We start from the raw sequence: 19,223 nt of genomic DNA, 5'->3' as shown, positions 1-19,223 counted from the left end.
CATATTTCTATGTATTCCTTCAAAGTTCAAATTACTCGAGGTGCCCATTTTGTTGACTTGTTTCAAACTCTGCTACCATGTTTTCTTTATTCTTAATTTGTAATAAAAAAAAATAGCGAAGCTTAATATTGATTCATTGTTTTGGAAATTGCATATAAATACAAATGTATTAATTCTTACATCACTTTGTGTTCCTGTGTTAGGATACACACTTCAATTATCCTTGTTGTAGCGGGTCTGATCCTAGGTCTCGGTCTTTTCGTTCCTATCCGGGTAGTCCGATGTGAGGGGGGTGTGCCTGCAAAGACACTCCAACTCTCAAGTAAGTGCTCGGCGTAATAAATGCGGTAGTTGAAAGTTAGTTACATACCTCGTTAGGGTCCTATTTATAGTGATTCTTATTGGGCCGTGATTAAGGATTGGGCCCTGGAAAATTAGGGGTTTAATCCGGTGCATTACGTAAATTAATCTCTCCGTAATCATCTTGGCGTAAGTACGAGTTTCGGCCGAGCACACTGTTGAGTGTCCTTTTTTGTATGTTTTGCACTCAACTTTTGGCAATCTTTATATATAATTGTAGAAAATATATATGTATTTCACCCCTTTAATTTATAGAATTAAGTCATACTATAAGAGTAGAGGAGTAGTAGCAATCTTAATGAATTTTCTCATTTTGTGCAGGATCTTTTGGCTAGGCAGAGATCCACAGCCATAGCTGTGGATCTGGAGCTCGAGCTGTGGAAGTCTGGGAAGGATTTAGAGGTCCATAGACTTGCAGCTATAGCTGTGGTTCTGCAGCTATAGCTGTAGAAATCTGGAGTGCTCATTTTTGGTTCCAGAGACTTGAAGCTACAGCTGCAGGGTCCAAGGCTTGAGCGTTGAGGCTTGGGAAATCAAGAGAAGCCACAGAGACTCACAGCCATGGCTGTGGTTCCACAGCTACAACTCAGGAAGTTGCTTAATAATGAAGGAGTCTCCACAGCCATGGCTGCAGAGCTACCGCTGCAGCGCCAGAAGTTACTTCACCTTGAAGGATTCTCCACAGCCATAGCTGTGGTTCTACAACTGCAGCGGTGGAGTTAAAAATTTCACTTTTTGCCCAGTTTTAGAGCTGATATAAAAGGGAAAAAGGAGGAGAACCTGAAAACAGAATACGGAGCACGAATTTAACAGAGAAAAACAGGGGAAAAGCTTGTGAAGAAGGAAGAATGAAGGAAGAACAGAGACTTGGAAGCTGGATCCTTTGGGAACGAAGATCAACTCCATTACTTCATCCTTTGCTTTGTAATTTCTTCTTTTCACTCTTTGATTCTGTAATGGCCATGGGTGGCTAAACTTCTTAAGGATTGGTTAGATGTAACTACTAACTCCTCTTCTTCTTAAATATATGCATTTTGATCTCATTATTTGTGTAATGATTCTTCGCTTAACGCTTATATCGGCTTGATCAACCGTTGTATGATTTTTGGCTTTTGAATCCAGTTGGAAAACGCTTTCGAAAACCCGAACTGAATCTTGCACCTAATCACCTCTTGTTCTAGGAATAGACTTGATTTGGTTAGTCACATTGTTCAAGTTATTGTTCTTAATGCGAAGTGTTAGACTCAAAACATTGAGGAATCATGTTTTGAGCTTAATGACTTTAGGATTCAACCTTGAGGAATCTTGTTGGATTATTTAATGAACGTGGAAATAATGAAATTAGAATTGCATTTATGTTAAGAAGATCTATGAGTTAGCAAGTGCATCTGAGCCAATCCTTGTTTCTTAATCATTGTCTTTACTACATTTGCTTTATTGTGTTGTTTGAATCTGTTTTCACTCAATTGAATTTTTAAACTCATTCTCTTTTAAATCATTTGAGCGAGAATTACTAAACACGCAAATCCCTGAGGACGATCTTTAAATACTACTTCGAAACTTGGTTCACTTGCCAAGTGATAGGTTTGCGAAAATCTTCATCACACACCGACATGTTTTGTTCATATTAAGAGTGGTCGGTGGACTCGGGTACTCGGACTAACCATTCGCGAATTCGGGGATTCGATCCAATCGGCCGTGGGCTCGGGTATTCGGCCTGGTCGGCCACCATACGGTATACAACCCCCGCAGCGTCGAGGATGCCAAAGACGAAGACGGTTTAACGATGTAGGGCTGTGTTTCCCGGTGTAGCTGTTTTTCGATGTCCTCGGTAGTTGTACCGGGTACTATCATATATTGCCGACTATACTAGCCGAAAATGCAATCCTCCTTTGGGGGCGGTGGCAGTGGTCGAGCTCTAACGTTAAAGGCTGTCGATTCGGCTGATTTATGATGTTATGCCGAGACATCAGGCGAAAGGGACCTATACTGAGACCTTGCCTGGACGGATCGTAGACCTAGACCTCGGTTAGATAAGGTTTATGCCGAGGCCTAAGGCGAATAGGACCCATGCCGAGACCTTGGTTAGGTGAGCTTATGCCGAGGCCTCAGATGGATGAAGCCCATGCCGAGACCTTGGTTAGGTGAGCTTATGCCGAGGCCTTAGATGGATGAAACCCATGTCTGTGTCTCAAGCGGTTGAAGTTTGCGCCAAGGCCTCGGTGGGTGCGGTCTTCCACGTTGGCCCTAGCGGTTACGGGCCCAACGGTTATTAAATCTGGACCGTTGGATGGTCTAGATCGAACGGTTGCGGTTTCGGGACGTCTTTTCACCTCCCCCATTTACCTTGCTATAAATAGGGGGGCTGCTTGGGATTTACTTGCTGTAATTTTCCCGAGCGCTCTCGAAACCAGATTCGTCCGAGCAAACCGATCAAAGGTAAATTTTGTATTCTTTATTCTTGGTAATAAATGGATAGGGGTTACTCCTCGGCAAGGAGCTGGACGTCCTCGGAGGCGTCAGGTGATGCGTTGGATAAAGAGGGGTCGGGTTCAAGTGAAATATCAAGGTTGCCTCCCCTGCAATGTGAAGTAGTGTTTCCCTCCGATTTTTCCGAGCAGGAGGACAGTGGGGATGAAGTGGTTGAGGTATCGCCCCTGGTGACTTTGGCTGTGGCTTTGGCATGAGCCATTGAGGTAGATGCTAGAGGTGTAGGCCGGGTCAGCCAGCGAAGCCCACGTGCCGAGACCATTCATGCCGACGCAAGTGGGCATGAATTAGAGGTGCTCGGTGATTTTCGAGGCAAGGGCGTGGGTGGTCCGAATGTTCGGCCAAAGGCAAAAATTGATTACGGTAAGGTGGAGATGCCCGGGTATGAATGGGTGGACGGAGAGGTCGGAATATATTTCTCATCGCTCTCGGACCAAGGGTTATTAGACACCTTCATGTCCTTAGAAAAGTGTTTCGGGGTAGGCGAAGACGAGTTTCCTCTACTTGCCGAGGCATGCGAGGATGAGGGGCCGAACACCGATTTTGTATTCCTGGAGTCGGGGTCTGATGAAGACGATTACTTTTATGCGTATATGTGTTGGTTCGAGGACCTCGGCATAAAACTCCCATTTGACGACTTCCAGATGAGAGTTCTCCGAGTACTGAATGTGGCACCGACCCATTTGTCATCGCCGGTCAGTTATACAAGCGTGGCTTCTCTACCCCACTACTTAAATGCCTAGACCCCGCCGAGGCCGATTACGTGACGAGAGAAGTTCACGAGGGTATTTGCAGAATGCACTCAGGAGCGAGGACGACTGTCTCTAAACTCTTGCGAGCTGGGTACTATTGGCCGACCATGAACACTGATTGCGCAACGTTCGTAAAGAAGTGTCAACCATGCCAGAAATACGACAACTTTTCGGGGTTGAGTCTCATGTTATGCTTACGAAGCTCTCTGAAGATTTCGGCTAGGTCGATTATGTGATCGGCCAGGGAGTTGGACTTGACCACCATATCATCCACGTAGATCTCGATATTTCAGCCGATTTGACCCTGGAACACTTTGTCCATTAACCTCTGTTAGGTCGCCCCGACGTTCTTCAGTCCAAATGGCATGACTTTGTAACAAAAGTTGGCGTTCTCGGTGATAAACGTCGTCTTCTCCTCGTCGGCCGAGTGCATTTTTATCTGGTTGTAGCCGGAATATGCATTGAGAAAGCTGAATACTGAGTACCCGGATGCCCCGTTGATGAGTCAGTCTATGCAGGGGAGAGGATAAGCGTCTTTGGGGCAAACTTTGTTAAGGTCGGTGTATTCGATGCACACTCGCCACTTCCCATTCGCTTTTTTGACCAACACCACATTGGCCAGCCAGGTGGTGTAGGTGACCTCTCTGATGAATTTGGCTTGCAACAATTTCTGTACTTCGGCATTGGCGGCCTTTCTCTTCTCGTCTCCCATCTTCCTCTTCTTTTGCGCAATTGGTCGGGCGTCTCGGCATATGGCCAGTCGGTGGCATAGGAATTTGGGGTCTATCCCTGGCATGTCTGACGTCGTCCATGCGAATAGGTCCTTGTTGTCTCGAACTGCTCGTTTCACCTGGTTCGAATCGGCTTCGCTCAGTTGAGACCCCAAGTGCGTGACCTGTTCGGGGGCTCGGCCAAGTTGAAAAGGAATGAGCTCCTCAGCTGGCTCAATCCGCTCTTCCTCACCTAACCGAGGATCGAGGTCAATGTCCTCCGTCGCCTCTTGTTTGACCACATTCACACCTCTCGTGGTTGTGGGGGGATCGGCAATAGGTCGCACCTTTAGGCTAGAAAGGTAACACTCTCTTGCTACCTTCTGATCGGCGTGGACGGTAATTACTTGTCCGTCCCTCGATGGGAACTTCATGCATAGGTGAGGGGTCGAAACAATGGCCCCCATTGCGTTGATAGAAGGTCGACCTAGCAAGATGTTGTACGATGTACTCGCATGCACCACGATGTAGCGAATTTTGATCTCGCAGGAAGATTTTTGGTCAAAACCAAAGCGAGTGTACAAGTCAATGCACCCTCTCGTCATTACTCTCTCGCCTGAGAATCCTACCAGTGGTTCGTGGTATGCTTCTAGGCTTTCCTCTGGGATCCCAAGTTGCACGAAAGTGTTCCAATATAAGATGTCGGCGGAGCTCCCCTGGTCGATCAAGGTCTTCTTCACAATGCAATTGTGCATTTCGACAGAAATTACCATGGGGTCGTCCTGAATGGGATCGACTCCTCGGAAGTCTCGGTCGGAGAAGGTTATTGGTGGCATCTTTGGTGTCCTCGGCTGGTTTACACTATTTACTGATCGTACTGCTCGAAGGTGTCTCTTTCGTGCGGAAGATGTGGAACCTCCTCCGGTGAAGCCTCCGGCTATAGTGTTTTTTATCTTCCTCGGTCGGTCATTCTCTTCTCGGGAATGCCGTGTGTGGTCTCTTCTTTTAGCTGACCGGGATCGGCGGCGTCGGTCTCTCGACGGTGGTGCTTCCCGAGGGTGGTGGTGTCTCTCTCTTGACTGGTGGTTTTGAGGGGTGATGAAGTTCATGAGGTGACTTTGTTTGATAAGGTCTTCAAGCTTGTCTTTTAGTGCCGAACATTCCTCCGTCAAGTGTCCTCTGTTTCGGTGGAATCGGCACGCCTTGGCTTTGTCGGCTCTAGGAGGTGTGTTCGCCTTTTTTGGCATTACAAGGATCTCTGATGCGAGGGCCTGCTCCATTATCCTATCCCTACTCGTGTTGAGGGGAGTATACGCTGCGTAGCGTGGCCCCCTTGGGGGCGAATGTTTGAGGTCTCGGCATTCGGCTTTTTCATCGGCTTTCGGCCGGATTCCTTTCGGTTGTAGCCCTCGTCGGCCCTAGCCTAATTTCGGGTCTCCGCCAACTCTTCCATTTGCATATATTTCTCGGCTCGGCACCGGAGATCGTTCATGTCATCGGGCGGTTTCTTGCACAAGCTGTTCACAAATGGCCCCGGCCTGAGGGCAGTGCTCAGCCGATCCATTGCCACTGCAGGGTTAAGGTCGCTGATTTCCATGGTGAATTTGTTAAATCGGTCCATGAAATTTCTCAAACTTTCTTTCTTCTCTTGACGAACCCCCGCTAAGGCTAACGAGGTCGTCTTGTACGGTTTGCTCGTCGCGAACTGGAGAGTAAATTGGGATGACAACTCGTTGAACGATTCGATGGAAGCGCTCGGCAATCGCGTGAACCAGCTCAGAGCTCTCCCTTTCAGCGATGTGGGGAATATTCGGCACAAGGCCGAGTCGTCTTGAGTGGATAGGGTTGCTTGTGTCAAGAAAACGATTAAGTGTTCCTCGGGGTCGGTTGACTCATCGTACTTCTCGATCGGCATGCTTTTCCAATGGTCTAGTAGGGTTGCCTCCGTTATTCTTCGAGAGAACGGAAGCCTTAGTGAGTGAGTGGTGGTGTCGGCCTTGTTAGCTATCAAAGAGGTGACTGGTGTTCGGGTCACATGATTGGTTGGGGCATGATATGCCGACTCCTCTTGGAGAGTAGGAGTTGACGGCACATAGGTCTGGTTAAGGCTTCGAAGCTCGGTGTTTTGACGGTGCAGTTCGGCCAACTCCCTGGCGTCGGCCTCTCTCTTTCTTCGGATAGCGGCCATTTCCTCGCGCAATGCGCGTAAGTCGTCGTGAAGATCGGGTTGGGCTCAGTCGGCGTTCGGTCGAACCTCTTGTATCACAGGCTCCGGTTGTGTTTGAGGCATTCCATACGGGTATCGTTCTTGACCGGTCATGATGAGATTATTCTCGGGGTTAGGGATTGGTTGAGTCGATGTTGATTGTCCTTTGCGCGTTACTACCATGTCTCGGTCTCAATCGTAGAGTTCTGAGGGGCTGAATATGTCTCTTCGACCCCACGGTGGGCGCCAAATGTTCATGTGTTAGGATACACACTTCAATTATCCTTGTTGTAGCGGGTTTGATCCTGGGTCTCGGTCTTCTCGTTCCTATCCGGGTAGTTCGATGTGAGGGGGGGTGTGCCTGCAAAGACACTCCAACGCTCAAGTAAGTGCTCGGCGTAATAAATGCGGTAGTTGAAAGTTAGTTACATACCTCGTTAGGGTCCTATTTATAGTGATTTTTATTGGACCGTGATTAAGGATTGAGCCTCGAAAAATTAGGGGTTTAATCCGGTGCATTACGTAAATTAATCTCTCCGTAATCATCTTGGCGTAAGTACGGGTTTCGGCCGAGCACACCGACATGTTTTGTTCATATTAAGAGTGGTCGGTGGACTCGGGTACTCAGACTAACCATTCACAAATTCGGGGATTCGATCTAATCGGCCGTGGGCTCGGGTATTCGGTCTGGTCGGCCACCATACGGTATACTTTGTATTGCAAGTCTATTTATGAGCAGTTCATAAAAATGATTGACCAACAAATAAAAGAACTATTCAAAGAATAGAAAATACAAAAGAAGTTGATATGTGTGAGACAGAAATAAAAATAGAAATGATGCTGACATTCCAAATATTAGCCAACTTATAAGCCTAGTTTCTAAATCCAAGAATTTTATGCATCATATATACATTTATGATGTTTGAATCTTTATCATTAGTTTTCTCTCGAACATGTTTCAATGTCATTTCCATTATTTTCTAACAATATCCAAACATGTAAAGTCACTTGTTGCATCATTTAATGTTAATTATTTGTTAAAATAATAAGCAATCAAGTCCTTAAAATATATCAGTAACCGTTTTAGTATTTAACTTAATTTTTTCTTTATATTATTCAAATGTTGTCTTTTGATATATAACACGCAATTCAACTAGTGTATCACTAGTTCGACCTATAGTATCAATAACATGTGCAATATTGAGAAAAGAGATTGAAATATTGTGTGAACTATAAAAAAAAAATATCAACCAAGTCACTTGATTAATTATATCAGTGTTGGTCGTAACACTTTGCATTTTTCAAAATTAATCATTTATAAATGTTTTATTTAAAGATATCAAAGGTTTGATTTTATATAGCATTTTGATATTGGAATTATATTTTTATAATATTTTAATTAAATTATTTGTAAATCATAATATAATATGTTATTATTATTATTATTATTATTATTATTATTATTATGGTTAAGATTATTTAAGAGAAGTAAAATGTAACCTTGGTTAGAGGTATGTAACTATTGGTTGGGTTAAAAAGAGGTTGAGTCAATTTTTTAAATTAAAAGAAAGGATGTATCAAATTCTTCTTACATTTTCATTTTTTTTTCTTTTATGCTTTAAAAAATCAAGAGGAGAGGAGACCGAAGAAAATCATCTCGGTGACTTGCATTCTTCGCTCTTTATTGATTAAGATAAGAGGGAGAGAGAATTATTGTTTTAGGACATAAAATAATTGTTGAGTAGTAAATTTAACCCCAACATCTGTGTTATATGCATTGTATGAAGGAGAAAAACCCAATTGTTCCTCATGATTCTTTTGTCCATGAATTGGTATAAATTATGATTACTTGAGGTTAATTTTGTGCATTAAGTCATTTTTGGTATAAATTGAGTTACTTGTGAGTTTTTGTGGGAATCCTAAGAGTATGCATTTGAATGGTTATTATGTGAATAATTAATAGAAATGTGTAATTATATGAAATCCGTGCCTTATGATGTATTGTATTAGTATTTTAAAGTATTTTACTGATTGACGTGTTATATGTAAGTTTTGGCTCATAAGTTGTATGCTTCAAATTTCTATAGAATTGGGTTGTTTGCGATGGTGTCGGGCACCTTGTGCATCACATTGGGCACCATTGTACTTGAGAGTAAGTGTTCTCTATTTCACTCGCACTAAGCACGAGTCTTGTATTGTTGGGCATTATTGAGGTTGAGTGTCTTTATGTTACTCATGTCGGGCGTGAGTTGAGGCTTGTTAAGCATGATAGCTCCAGGGAATTCCCTATTGCTATCTTGCTGGGTGTGATGCAAATCATGTCAAGCATAAACCATCTTGAGAGCTATGAGTGCTCCTTGGATGAGCTGCATTGGGTGTGAATTGACTTTTGTTGGGCGCCACCTTGTGTATGAAACTCTTTCTTTTACTTGAATTAAAAAGGGATTGGTTGGGTGATTCTAATGCTTGATGAATGTGAAATAAACATGAATGTTATTGATGTACTAACTAAATTTGATACTGAATTGTGCATGGTAAATAGTATGTATGGAAAATTCGTGTAAATAACAATTGTAAGCATGGTAAATTGTATCTAAGGCAAATAGTTAAGTATGTGTGATGAATCATGATATGATGGAGAGTCTGTGTGACATGCATTGTATGCACCCAAATCAACGAATCGACAAATTGTTATACATGCATTGGGCATATCTTGTGATTGGTACCACATGAATGTAAATTGAGAGTCCATGTCCATTGTATCTCATATTTAATTTGCATGTGACTAAAATGTATCTAGGAATTAATGATTTGATGTATTGTGAATGAGTTATTATTTATGATAGTGTTAATTAATTATATGTATAATATCGATGTCATTGCTATAAATAATGTATTGAGTGTGTTTAGCTATTCATCTCTAATTTCATTCCATGAGTTATAGTGAAAAGTTTCTCACTCCCCTTATTCCATGTTGTCAATGTTATGAATGTTGATGTAAGTGAGACTCATTAGAATATTGATAAAGTTGATGACATGACTTAATTCTTATCTTGGGAGTGCTCTTATAGGATATGTGACATCGAAGTTTAGACTAACAATGTTTTTCTTATTAATTCATATGATATTTATGTTGTTTTATATTTTTGCTTTAGTATGAAATATTGTTTAAGAGTTGTTATGTAAGATTCTTTATCTCAAGATGAAGATATTTCACTTTGAATATTTAAGTATAAATTTGGAGATTCTTTTATCCTTTGTCATGAATTTTAATTTATATACACATATGGGGTTAAGGGTGTCAAATTGATCCATTAGCATTTTCAATCCAATAATTTGATATGTTTAGTTTTGTTTAAGTTTTGATCCTCTTCATTCTTGTTTATTTCATATAATTTTGAGTATGTAAAGGACATTAAATGTATATTATGAAAATATGGATATCTTTACACAAAAGAAACTTTAATAATTGACCAATATAGAAAGGATGCAAATTTGTTTGAGGGTATTATTTTCCCTTTGCAATATCTTTATTATTATGTTAATTAATAAATTAAATGATAAAAATTAAAATCAAGTAATAAAATTGTGTGTTAATTATATATGATTAAGTCTATTATTTTTATTAATTAATCTTTTTACAAGTATATATCCTTCATCAATTAAATTTTAAAATATATATATTAAAGGAGTCAAACCTGAAGTCGATGGTAAAAAATACTTGCAAAATTTTGAAAATAATTAAACAATACTATAAATTTAATTTAAGAAATAAGGTTTATGATTCATCGTCTTATAAGGATAACTTTTTGTATGAAAAGATATATAATTAGAGTTAATCACTTATACACTATCTATGTAAAAAACTTTTACACTGACAACCAATTATATCTTTTAGTTGTGTCATATCACTATAAACACATTTACTTTTAACAGTGACATGACACAATTAAAAGATATAATTGGTTGTCAGTGTAAAAAAACTTTGCACTGACAGTGTATAGGTGATTAACTCATATATATAATTACATGAGAAATACTTTAAAAATAATCTAATTGATAGCATTTAGGTTTGTGTAATTTTTTTTTACGTAAAATTAATACATAAATATATTTTTTTAAAAAAAGAATATAGACTAATTTAAAGAAAAATATTTAAAAATACTCTAATTAAAAAAAAACTTCTAAACATACTCACGTACAAAATAACAACTATCATTTATATATTTATATATAGAGTGAATAGTGATTTACAATATAAAAATACTAAATTTAATAAATATTATATAAATCATCATATAACTGAGACTAACCATATACTTCAATATTTAGCATTAGATTAATTTAAGTATTACGCAAAATAAAATTAACTATGTTGGTCAATTCTAAAATAATCCAACGAATTATGCAACGAATCGGTAGCAACACTGTACGTGCACACACATATTCATTGAAGTTTGAATCCCTGGCAATTTTTCGCTTCCATTAGAGTTCATTGTATATATCTAAGGTCTTTAATAAACATATTTGAAAACATAATAAAACACAAATACACACTCATTGTAATAATTAATTGGATTTTTCATAATGATTACAAAAGGTTGTGACAGAACTTTGGTATAAAATTAATGGAGTTTATGCCGCTATGCTATAATCACCGTCCAGCATCCAAGGCAACTAGTGCATGATCCTTCATGCTGTCATACCCAGAATATTGATGGTTGCTGCTGTTACCAGTCTCATAAATGTTGGATGATGTCTCGTAAAGCAAGTGTTGGGTCTCCTCCAGATTTTGGTCAGTATTAGTCCATGGATGCTTCTCCTTTAGCCTTATTCTCTCCAACTCCATTGCCACTTCCTTCATGCTAGGCCTTTTCTCCCCTTCAACTCTCAAGCACTTTGCAGCAAGAATAGCAACCTCCATAATATCTTTATTATTTTCTTCTTTCTCAATGCCAAATTGAACAACATCAGATAACCTATTATTTCTCAAGAAAGATAGAAAGTGGTTAGCAAGACTTCTTTTCTCCTGAAGCCTTCCAAAAGAATGTGGTACCTCCCCTGTTAACAGCTCTATAAGAACCACCCCAAAGCTATAAACATCACTTTTCTCGGTTAGTTGGCTTGTAAGCATGTACTCGGGGTCCAGGTAACCAATAGTTCCTTGCACCATTGTGGCCAATTCAGTTTGATTAAGTGGAATTAATTTTGAAGCTCCAAAATCAGAAACTTTCCCAGTGTAATTTTTATCCAAGAGAATGTTAGCAGTCTTGACATCTCTATGGATAATGGGTATTGAGACTCCAGTGTGTAGATGTGATAGAGCTTCAGCTACATCTGATGCTATCTTTAGACGAGTTTCCCAAGTTTCACTATTTATCTTTCTTTGGGTGTGTATAAAATCAAAAAGGGTACCATTTTCAACAAATTCATACACTAATAAAGGAATTTCTGTCTCTAAACAACATCCCAAGAGTTTGACCACATTCCTATGATTGATTTGGGATAAAACAATCACCTCATTAATGAACTGTTCCTTTTGGCTCCCATCAACTTTTTTGGACTTCTTGATTGCTACAATTTTGTTATCATCTAGAATCCCTTTGAAAACTGTACCATAACCTCCATTGCCAATGATTTTGCTCTCATCAAAGTCGTTGGTGGCCTTCTTTAGTTGTTCATCTGTGAAAATTTGAGTGGTTTGCGAAGTATTTTCTCTTCTAGAGAGTTTTTGTAGCAAAATCAAGCCGCCATTCTGCTGAAAGAATTTCTCCTTTAGTTTTTTGAGTTTCCTTTTCTGGTATGTTAAGTACAGCATGCCAATCCCTACCAGAGGAATGATAAATCCTATTCCCACTCCTGTATTCAAAAAATGTTGAACGCAACTCTTCAATCATTCTTTGACTAAAGATACATGCAAGAAAATATTTTTAACCTATGTAGCACGGATACTAAGTTTTACAATTTTTATATAATAATAACTATTAAAAGATAAATCATATTTTTTTAATCTTGATGTGGTAGAGAGAAGTGTTATTAGATGCTGGTCAAGACATGTTTGATAAATATGGTATTTAAAGATATGCCAACACTGTATTCTTGTATGTGTGGATTCTTCGTAGGTTTCAACTGAAAGAAGAAAAATTAAGATAAATTAGATGTGCTTAGTTGCTTACCAACTACAACCATGGTACGTACGTGGCAGCCCCCTTCCCTTCTTCCATTTCCGGATTGCCACTTACGACAGAAACATGTGAAATGTCCGTACTCGTTACGACAATTTTTGTCACTTGTGCAATCATGTTTTTTTGTCGCGCATTCGTCGATATCTACAAGTGCGTTACATAAATAACTGTATTGTAAACCAGAGAAATAACAAAATATTTCTTTAATGAAGTTAACTAAATTTTCGAAGTTAATAATAATTACAAATATTCAACTGTACCATGTCAAATGATAAACGATTGTCTTTTTCTTTTCCCCAATTTTTTTTTTCTACATCTCACTATATTTTAAATGCTTATGAGTAAAAAATATGGGACAAAACAGGAACCATTATTAATCAACCAAACTACAAAAATGAAAAAAGTGGTGCATGCATGATTGCAAAACCCAAATGATTAATGATGAGAGTTATATACAGGTAAATTAATGTTTGGGGGGATAAATTGCATATGCAGCCACGATTACACGTGCATCAGTAACCATGATCGTCAAATTAGCTATTGTTCGTACATCTGTTAGCATATATAAAGAAGAAAAAAGTTAATTGTGTTTTTAGCCTTCATTTTTATCAATTTTTTTACTTTTAAGTCTTTAAAATATTTTTGACTAGATTTACTCTTTTTAAAATAACTCTTCTATATTTTTTTTCTTCTAATTATTGTATTTTTAATCCTTAAAAAATATTTGATTGATTTTAGTACTTCAAAATTACTCTGTTTTATTTTTAGTCTCTCAATTTTATTTTGTTAATTTATGATTTTAGTCTTTCAAAAACGTGTTATGATATTTTTAAATGAATTAATTGTGAGTAACCTAAGATATCATAATTTTTTTTTAACAAATAAGTACTTAAAAATGATCACATAAAAATGAAAATAAAAAATAATTAAGAATTCAAAATTTTACAGAGATAAAAGATAAAAAAAAAATTACAGGTACTAAAAAATGAAGATTGACAAAAAATTGAAAGATCAAAAACAGAAAGAAATAATTTTTGGAGATTTAAAAAAAATGAGAAATTAAAAACATAACATAATAATTTTTGGGAGACTCAACCTGTGAAAACTTTTTTGAAAGACAAAATATAAATAAAAAAAAAAATATAAACCCTAAAATCACAATTAATTTAAAAAGAAATAAAGGTTAATGTTTAGCATAATTAATTACCTTTGCAACCTTCCGTAAGGTATGGGTTCCCGTCGTAGCCTTCCTTACATTTGCATCGGTAACCAGATCCAGTGGTGGAGTTCTCACACTCGCTGTTACTCTTACACGCGTAGTTGGATTTACCCTCTGAAATTTCACACGTGCTTTTTCCAATAGTCCAATCAACGACCATGGGAGCCTTGCCATCATGGAAGGGTGGATGTTTTAAGTGATCCATCGAGAAATTGTAGTTTCGATTTTTGACAACAAAGGAGTAGCTGCAGTTGTTGAAGTCGGACGAGGAATTGAAATTGCTAAAGCTGAATGCTCGTATGCTAATGTTCTTCATACCAGGAGGTATGTCCACGTGGCAGCACCCAATCCCCGTGCAGCTTCCATTACCCTGCATGCTTAACATGTCCTCTTCGCTGTCGCATGTTGTCACGCATCCGGTACTGTATCGCTTTTGGTTGAAGAAATTGTTGAGATAGCCGTAAGTGTCGCAACCCACGCTTACGAACTTGTTGTCCGTACTAGAGATGGTAAAAGCCGCGGTTTTGAGTCTGGGTTTGTTACCTTTTGTTGATTCGTTATCGTATCCCACTTTACAAACGTTGGCGACGAAGAAATTCAGGTCCATTTGACCTTTGATGTTGTCTATATTCATAACCTCCACATTACCGGTGTATAAAGTGGAACCCTTGCAGGTGAGGTTCAGATTTCTCTCCAAGAAACAGTTTTTGCCGTTGACAGATGACACGCCTATGCCAAAGGGATACGGAACTGAAACGCTTCCGCAAGTGCTCGGGCAGCCGGGCAGGGCTTGGTCAGCTGCTGCTAACGCCATCAACAACAGCACGGTCAGTTGCATCAGCGTCGCCTTCACTCCCATTGTCGTCTTATGTACACAGTACATCACTCGACACTTGCATAGAAGATTATCATGTGTTGTGCTTTCTCTTCTTTTTCCACCAATAGCCCAAACTTTATACCAAGAGGAAACAAGTGTTAAATATTTTATAATAATTCTTTATTAAAAGTAATACAACAACAACCACTTTTTATATAATATTATTAAAGGTAGACCAAGTTCGTTAAATCTTGGGGTCAGCTATCCCACCTTTTGAGGTACCTCCAACGTAGCGATGATATTAGTCACTGCTATCGGCGATGGATACTCTAGTAATGAACCAAAAAGAAAGTAGACTAGGTTGATACAGTCTTTGAAAAAATATTTTATATTAATAATTATATAATTTTTCAAATTTTTTATAACTTGAAAGTTACATTTTGTATTTTTAGAAGTTCACTTTAAAAGTCTTAGTTTTATAAAATATATAAATATAATTATTTTTTAAGAGTCTTTTTAAAAAAATTATATTTTAAAAATATTTAAGATTTAATGATATATTTAGATGGCATAACTAAAAATATAAATTGAGAGAGATAATTAATACTATATTAAAAAGTTAGTACGGAATTTATTGATTTTATGGTGTATTTTTCTTTTAATACAACAAAACAAAAAAAAAGTATTATATATTATGTAGTGAATGGTTGAAATGATAAACACTTTAACAGTTCTCGTTATATCAAGTAAGAAAGAGAATTTAACACAATGTTTTTTTGTCATTAAAAAGATTAAAGAATTAATATTTTGTTATCAAACTCCAGACCTTCGAGGATCAACCACAACATTATTTGGACTAACATATTTTTATTACTTAATTATCTCAAATATATTTTTAATTCTTTAAATTTAAGGTGAATTTATTTTTAGGTTCTCAAATTTAAAACTAATATTTTTAGTTTATGTAATTTTAAAAAAAATTTATTTTAGTCTTTATATTCAAATTTTGTTAAAAAAATATGTTAAATATTATTGTATAAAACTTATCTATTAGTATTTCTATTAGTGAAAATATCAAATTAATGATGTTACATACCTGTCTCAATCTGTTACTTTCAAATATGTTATTGGTGATCTAAATGATTAAAACATGATTTTAAAAAATTATAGAACTAAAAATAATAATTTTAAATTTGAGAGACTAAAAATAAATTTACCCTAAATTTAATAAATTAAAAACATATTTAAATTTATTTAATTTTAATTTTATTTTTAAGTCCTAGACGCCACTAGTTTGATTATTATATTTATTATATGACGAATGGAATGGACTTTTCTACACTTCTGTTAGTCCGTCAATGCTTGACTTATTCATATCACATTAATATTAATAGTCAATAACACTTGTGAAAGGTAAGTGACTTATTAGACAATAATAAATAAATATTAAATAATTAAGAGTTAAGTTTTAAACCAGTTACAGTGGAGTATTGATTTGTAAAGTAACTTTTATTCGAAAGAAGTAGTGGTTTAAAGGAATTAAACTGGCTAATGTGAAGGAATGTATTTTCTTAACTCTAACCATGACGAATGATGAAAGACCAAAAAGAAGAATTAAAAAAGTGAAATCTTGCTAATAATTAATTTTGTCAAAAAAAATTCGCTGCATACAAGTTTCTCTATGGAGTGCATCTTTTTTCATAAACAAGAGTTTGAGCATGACACTTTTAAATCCAAGCACGAGTATCTTGCCATTTCAAATGTCTAATATTTACCTTATGAACTGGTCAAGAGTGAGATTGATCGAGAAATGGAGATTCGAGACGCCGAGAGAGACTCACCCTTCGTTGACCCAGTCAATATGTTAATACTCTTAGTTGCATTCATTTCTAATTTTCTATTTCGGGTAGGTGGATGAGATGCAATTTCCTTTCAATTCTTGAGGAAATATATTGGATTAAGATTTTAAAGGATTTTTTAAGTTAAAAAAAGTTCTATTAAAATTTTTATAGAATTTTTATGATTTTTAAGACTTCATAGGATTATGCAAGATTTTAAATCATAATTTTAATGGATTTTGTAAAATTTTTAAGTTAAGATTTTAATAGATTTTGCGGGACTTTGTAAATTTTGTAGAATTTTATGAGTTTTTGATATACGATAAAAGATCAAGATTTTTTTTCATACATTCAAATTTAAAAGAAAGAAATTTTTTTAAAATTTTTAATTGTTTTCAATTATTCACTCGTGAAAAAATATTTTTAGCATTAAAGTCTAAGATACTACAATTTTTTATGTTAATTTTCTTTTAAAAATATAAAAATCCTAATTTCACAATATAAAAATTAAAAAAATAAAATTCATAGTAAGAAAAGAAATAAAATAATTGTTGATTCATAAAAGGAGGAAAACAGATAATCGTAACAAACTCAAGGGAGGAAGATAGATCGTTGTTTTTGTGATGAGAGGGTTTTTTTCCCAACCAAGATCCATTCTAATATCATTCTACTCACAGAAACACTAACTCAAATTCATCTTATATATATATATATATATATATATATATATATATTTGCTCTAATAAATCTAAATTGATTACAAGGTCTTGAACATCTATAATTGATTGTAAAAATCTTGATATCAATTTCAGTTTTCACCTTTCCCTTTTCTTGATGTGTGTTATAAAAAGATTATGACTTAAAAGTTAAAATTTCAAGCATTTTCTTTATTATATATATGATTAACAAACTCAACTAAATAGAGCAAAATAAAAATAAGTCAATTAAAGAGAACAGAGAGAAAAATATAGCAAGTCAATGACACTGTCTTTTACACACGGGAGTTTCATCAAATAGAGGAATGGAATGAGAACAGTAGTACAATATTATATATGAGTAGTAATGTCGTATTATTAGTAGAGAAAAAAATGAAGAAGATAATAGCATAGAAAAAAAAAAATAAAAAACTCACTTGAAAATTCTTGAAGCACTTGAAAAGTTACTTCAAACAATCCTCCAAAATCTGATGGGTTTGGATGACATTGTTTTTATGAATTTGGTATTTATAGATACTATTAAAAATTCCTTCGAAATTCGTCTAATACAACAATCCTTTAAAATTCTTATATTTTTGAATAATAATAGATTGTTTTTAAATTGTAAAAAGTCCCAAATGAATACCAATGAATTTTAATGGACTCTTTAAAAATCTTGAAAATCCAGATTAAATACCACTGAATTATTATTAAGTGACATAAAATTCTGATTAAATATCAACGAACTTTTTTACTTAAAAAAATTCTTTTAAAATCCTATAAAATCCTAAACTAGTACACCTCTTTAGTTGCAAACTATTATTCACAAAGGTGATGGACATAAATAATTAATATATTAAATTCAAAAAGTTAAATCATTTGAGTAGTATTTGAATTTTGATCAAATACAATTTTGATCAAATTTTATTTATCTTTGGGTAAAAAATAAGTAAAAACTCTTTATTGATGCAATAAAATATTCCACTACCACTCTACCCGTCAATAGAGAGTATATAATATTAAAAATAATTAACATTTTAGTTTATAAAATGTATTAGATAAATATTTATTTTATATAGTTATAGTTTTATAATAAATAAATATTTAAAATACTCAAAATTAATTTATAAATAATTTATCATAGTTAGAAAATAGGAATTTCTTTTATAAATGGAATTTTTTCCAGCATAATTTAAATTTTAAACATGTTTTTTTTTAAATCAGTTAAAACTAAATTATGTTTTTAGTTGTTCCTTGTAGAGAAAAGATAATTACTAGCAAAGGAAGTTGAATAGTGTATATAAAAAACTTATATTTTCTGCATTGAAATAATAATGCTAATAAGATGAACCAAGAATAACAGTTAGATGGTTTGCCTCAACTATCGAGAATACGTTTAGTTTTTAATTTAACCAGATTGAGTTTCACTATCTTTAAACAAAGATACAAGTATACTTTTAACAAGTCACTTTTGGCTCAACCTTGAATATTCTTTGACTTGCCTTTTCAAGTAACTATCTAAATATTCTTTTAACAAGTCTCTTTAGACTTAGCAACCAAGTATTATTTTTCAGACAAGTTTCTCCAGGCTCAACCAAGTATTCTCTTATAGTCAAGTTTCTTTAGGCTTAAGAACAAACATGTTTTTTCAGACAAGCCTTTATAGGTTTAACCAAGTATTATTTTACAGTTAAGCCTCTTGATATAATCCAAAAACTACTATGAACTGGTTGATAGAGATAGAGAAAATATTCAAGGCTATGAGTTATATGTTGGGAGGGTTCTTTACAATGAATGATGGTTGAAGGTACACTAGCTAGTCAATTAGGACAACTTGAAGCTGGTATTCCTAGAGAAGTATTTTTCTAGATGATGTGGGAAGCCAAAAAGAGGTGGAGTTCTTAAAATCGAGGCATGGAGAAACCATGGTGGCAAAGTATGTTGCTAAGTT

The 19,223-nt window shown here is 35.8% G+C and overlaps 1 protein-coding gene across 1 annotated transcript; it reads right to left on the bottom strand.

Annotated features, from left to right (window-relative positions):
* Window positions 1–10,933: 10,933 nt before the first annotated feature.
* Window positions 10,934–14,858, bottom strand: LOC109809227 (wall-associated receptor kinase 2). Its single transcript, XM_020372476.3, has 3 exons — window positions 13,911–14,858; window positions 12,695–12,847; window positions 10,934–12,377 (listed from the first exon to the last, which is right to left on the bottom strand). The coding sequence occupies exons 1-3, from the start codon at window positions 14,803–14,805 to the stop codon at window positions 11,173–11,175; spliced, it is 2,253 nt and encodes a 750-aa protein (XP_020228065.1). The 5' UTR covers window positions 14,806–14,858; the 3' UTR covers window positions 10,934–11,172.
* Window positions 14,859–19,223: the final 4,365 nt, after the last annotated feature.

The sequence above is a fragment of the Cajanus cajan genome, chromosome 9, assembly GCF_000230855.2.
Source record: "Cajanus cajan strain Asha chromosome 9, NIPB_CcT2T_4, whole genome shotgun sequence".
NCBI classification, from domain to species: Eukaryota; Viridiplantae; Streptophyta; class Magnoliopsida; order Fabales; family Fabaceae; genus Cajanus; species Cajanus cajan.
This window is presented reverse-complemented; position numbering and strand designations above follow the sequence as displayed.

What these genes read in the sequence shown, in the direction of transcription:
- LOC109809227 (XM_020372476.3), bottom strand. Translation starts at nt 14,805, where the DNA reads ATGTACTGTGTACATAAGACGACAATGGGAGTGAAGGCGACGCTGATG. An exon ending in CCTTACGGAAGGTTGCAAAG is followed by an intron (nt 12,848 to 13,910) that starts GTAATTAATTAT and finishes ACGCACTTGTAG; the next exon opens with ATATCGACGAATGCGCGACA. An exon ending in ACGTACCATGGTTGTAGTTG is followed by an intron (nt 12,378 to 12,694) that starts GTAAGCAACTAA and finishes TTTTGAATACAG; the next exon opens with GAGTGGGAATAGGATTTATC.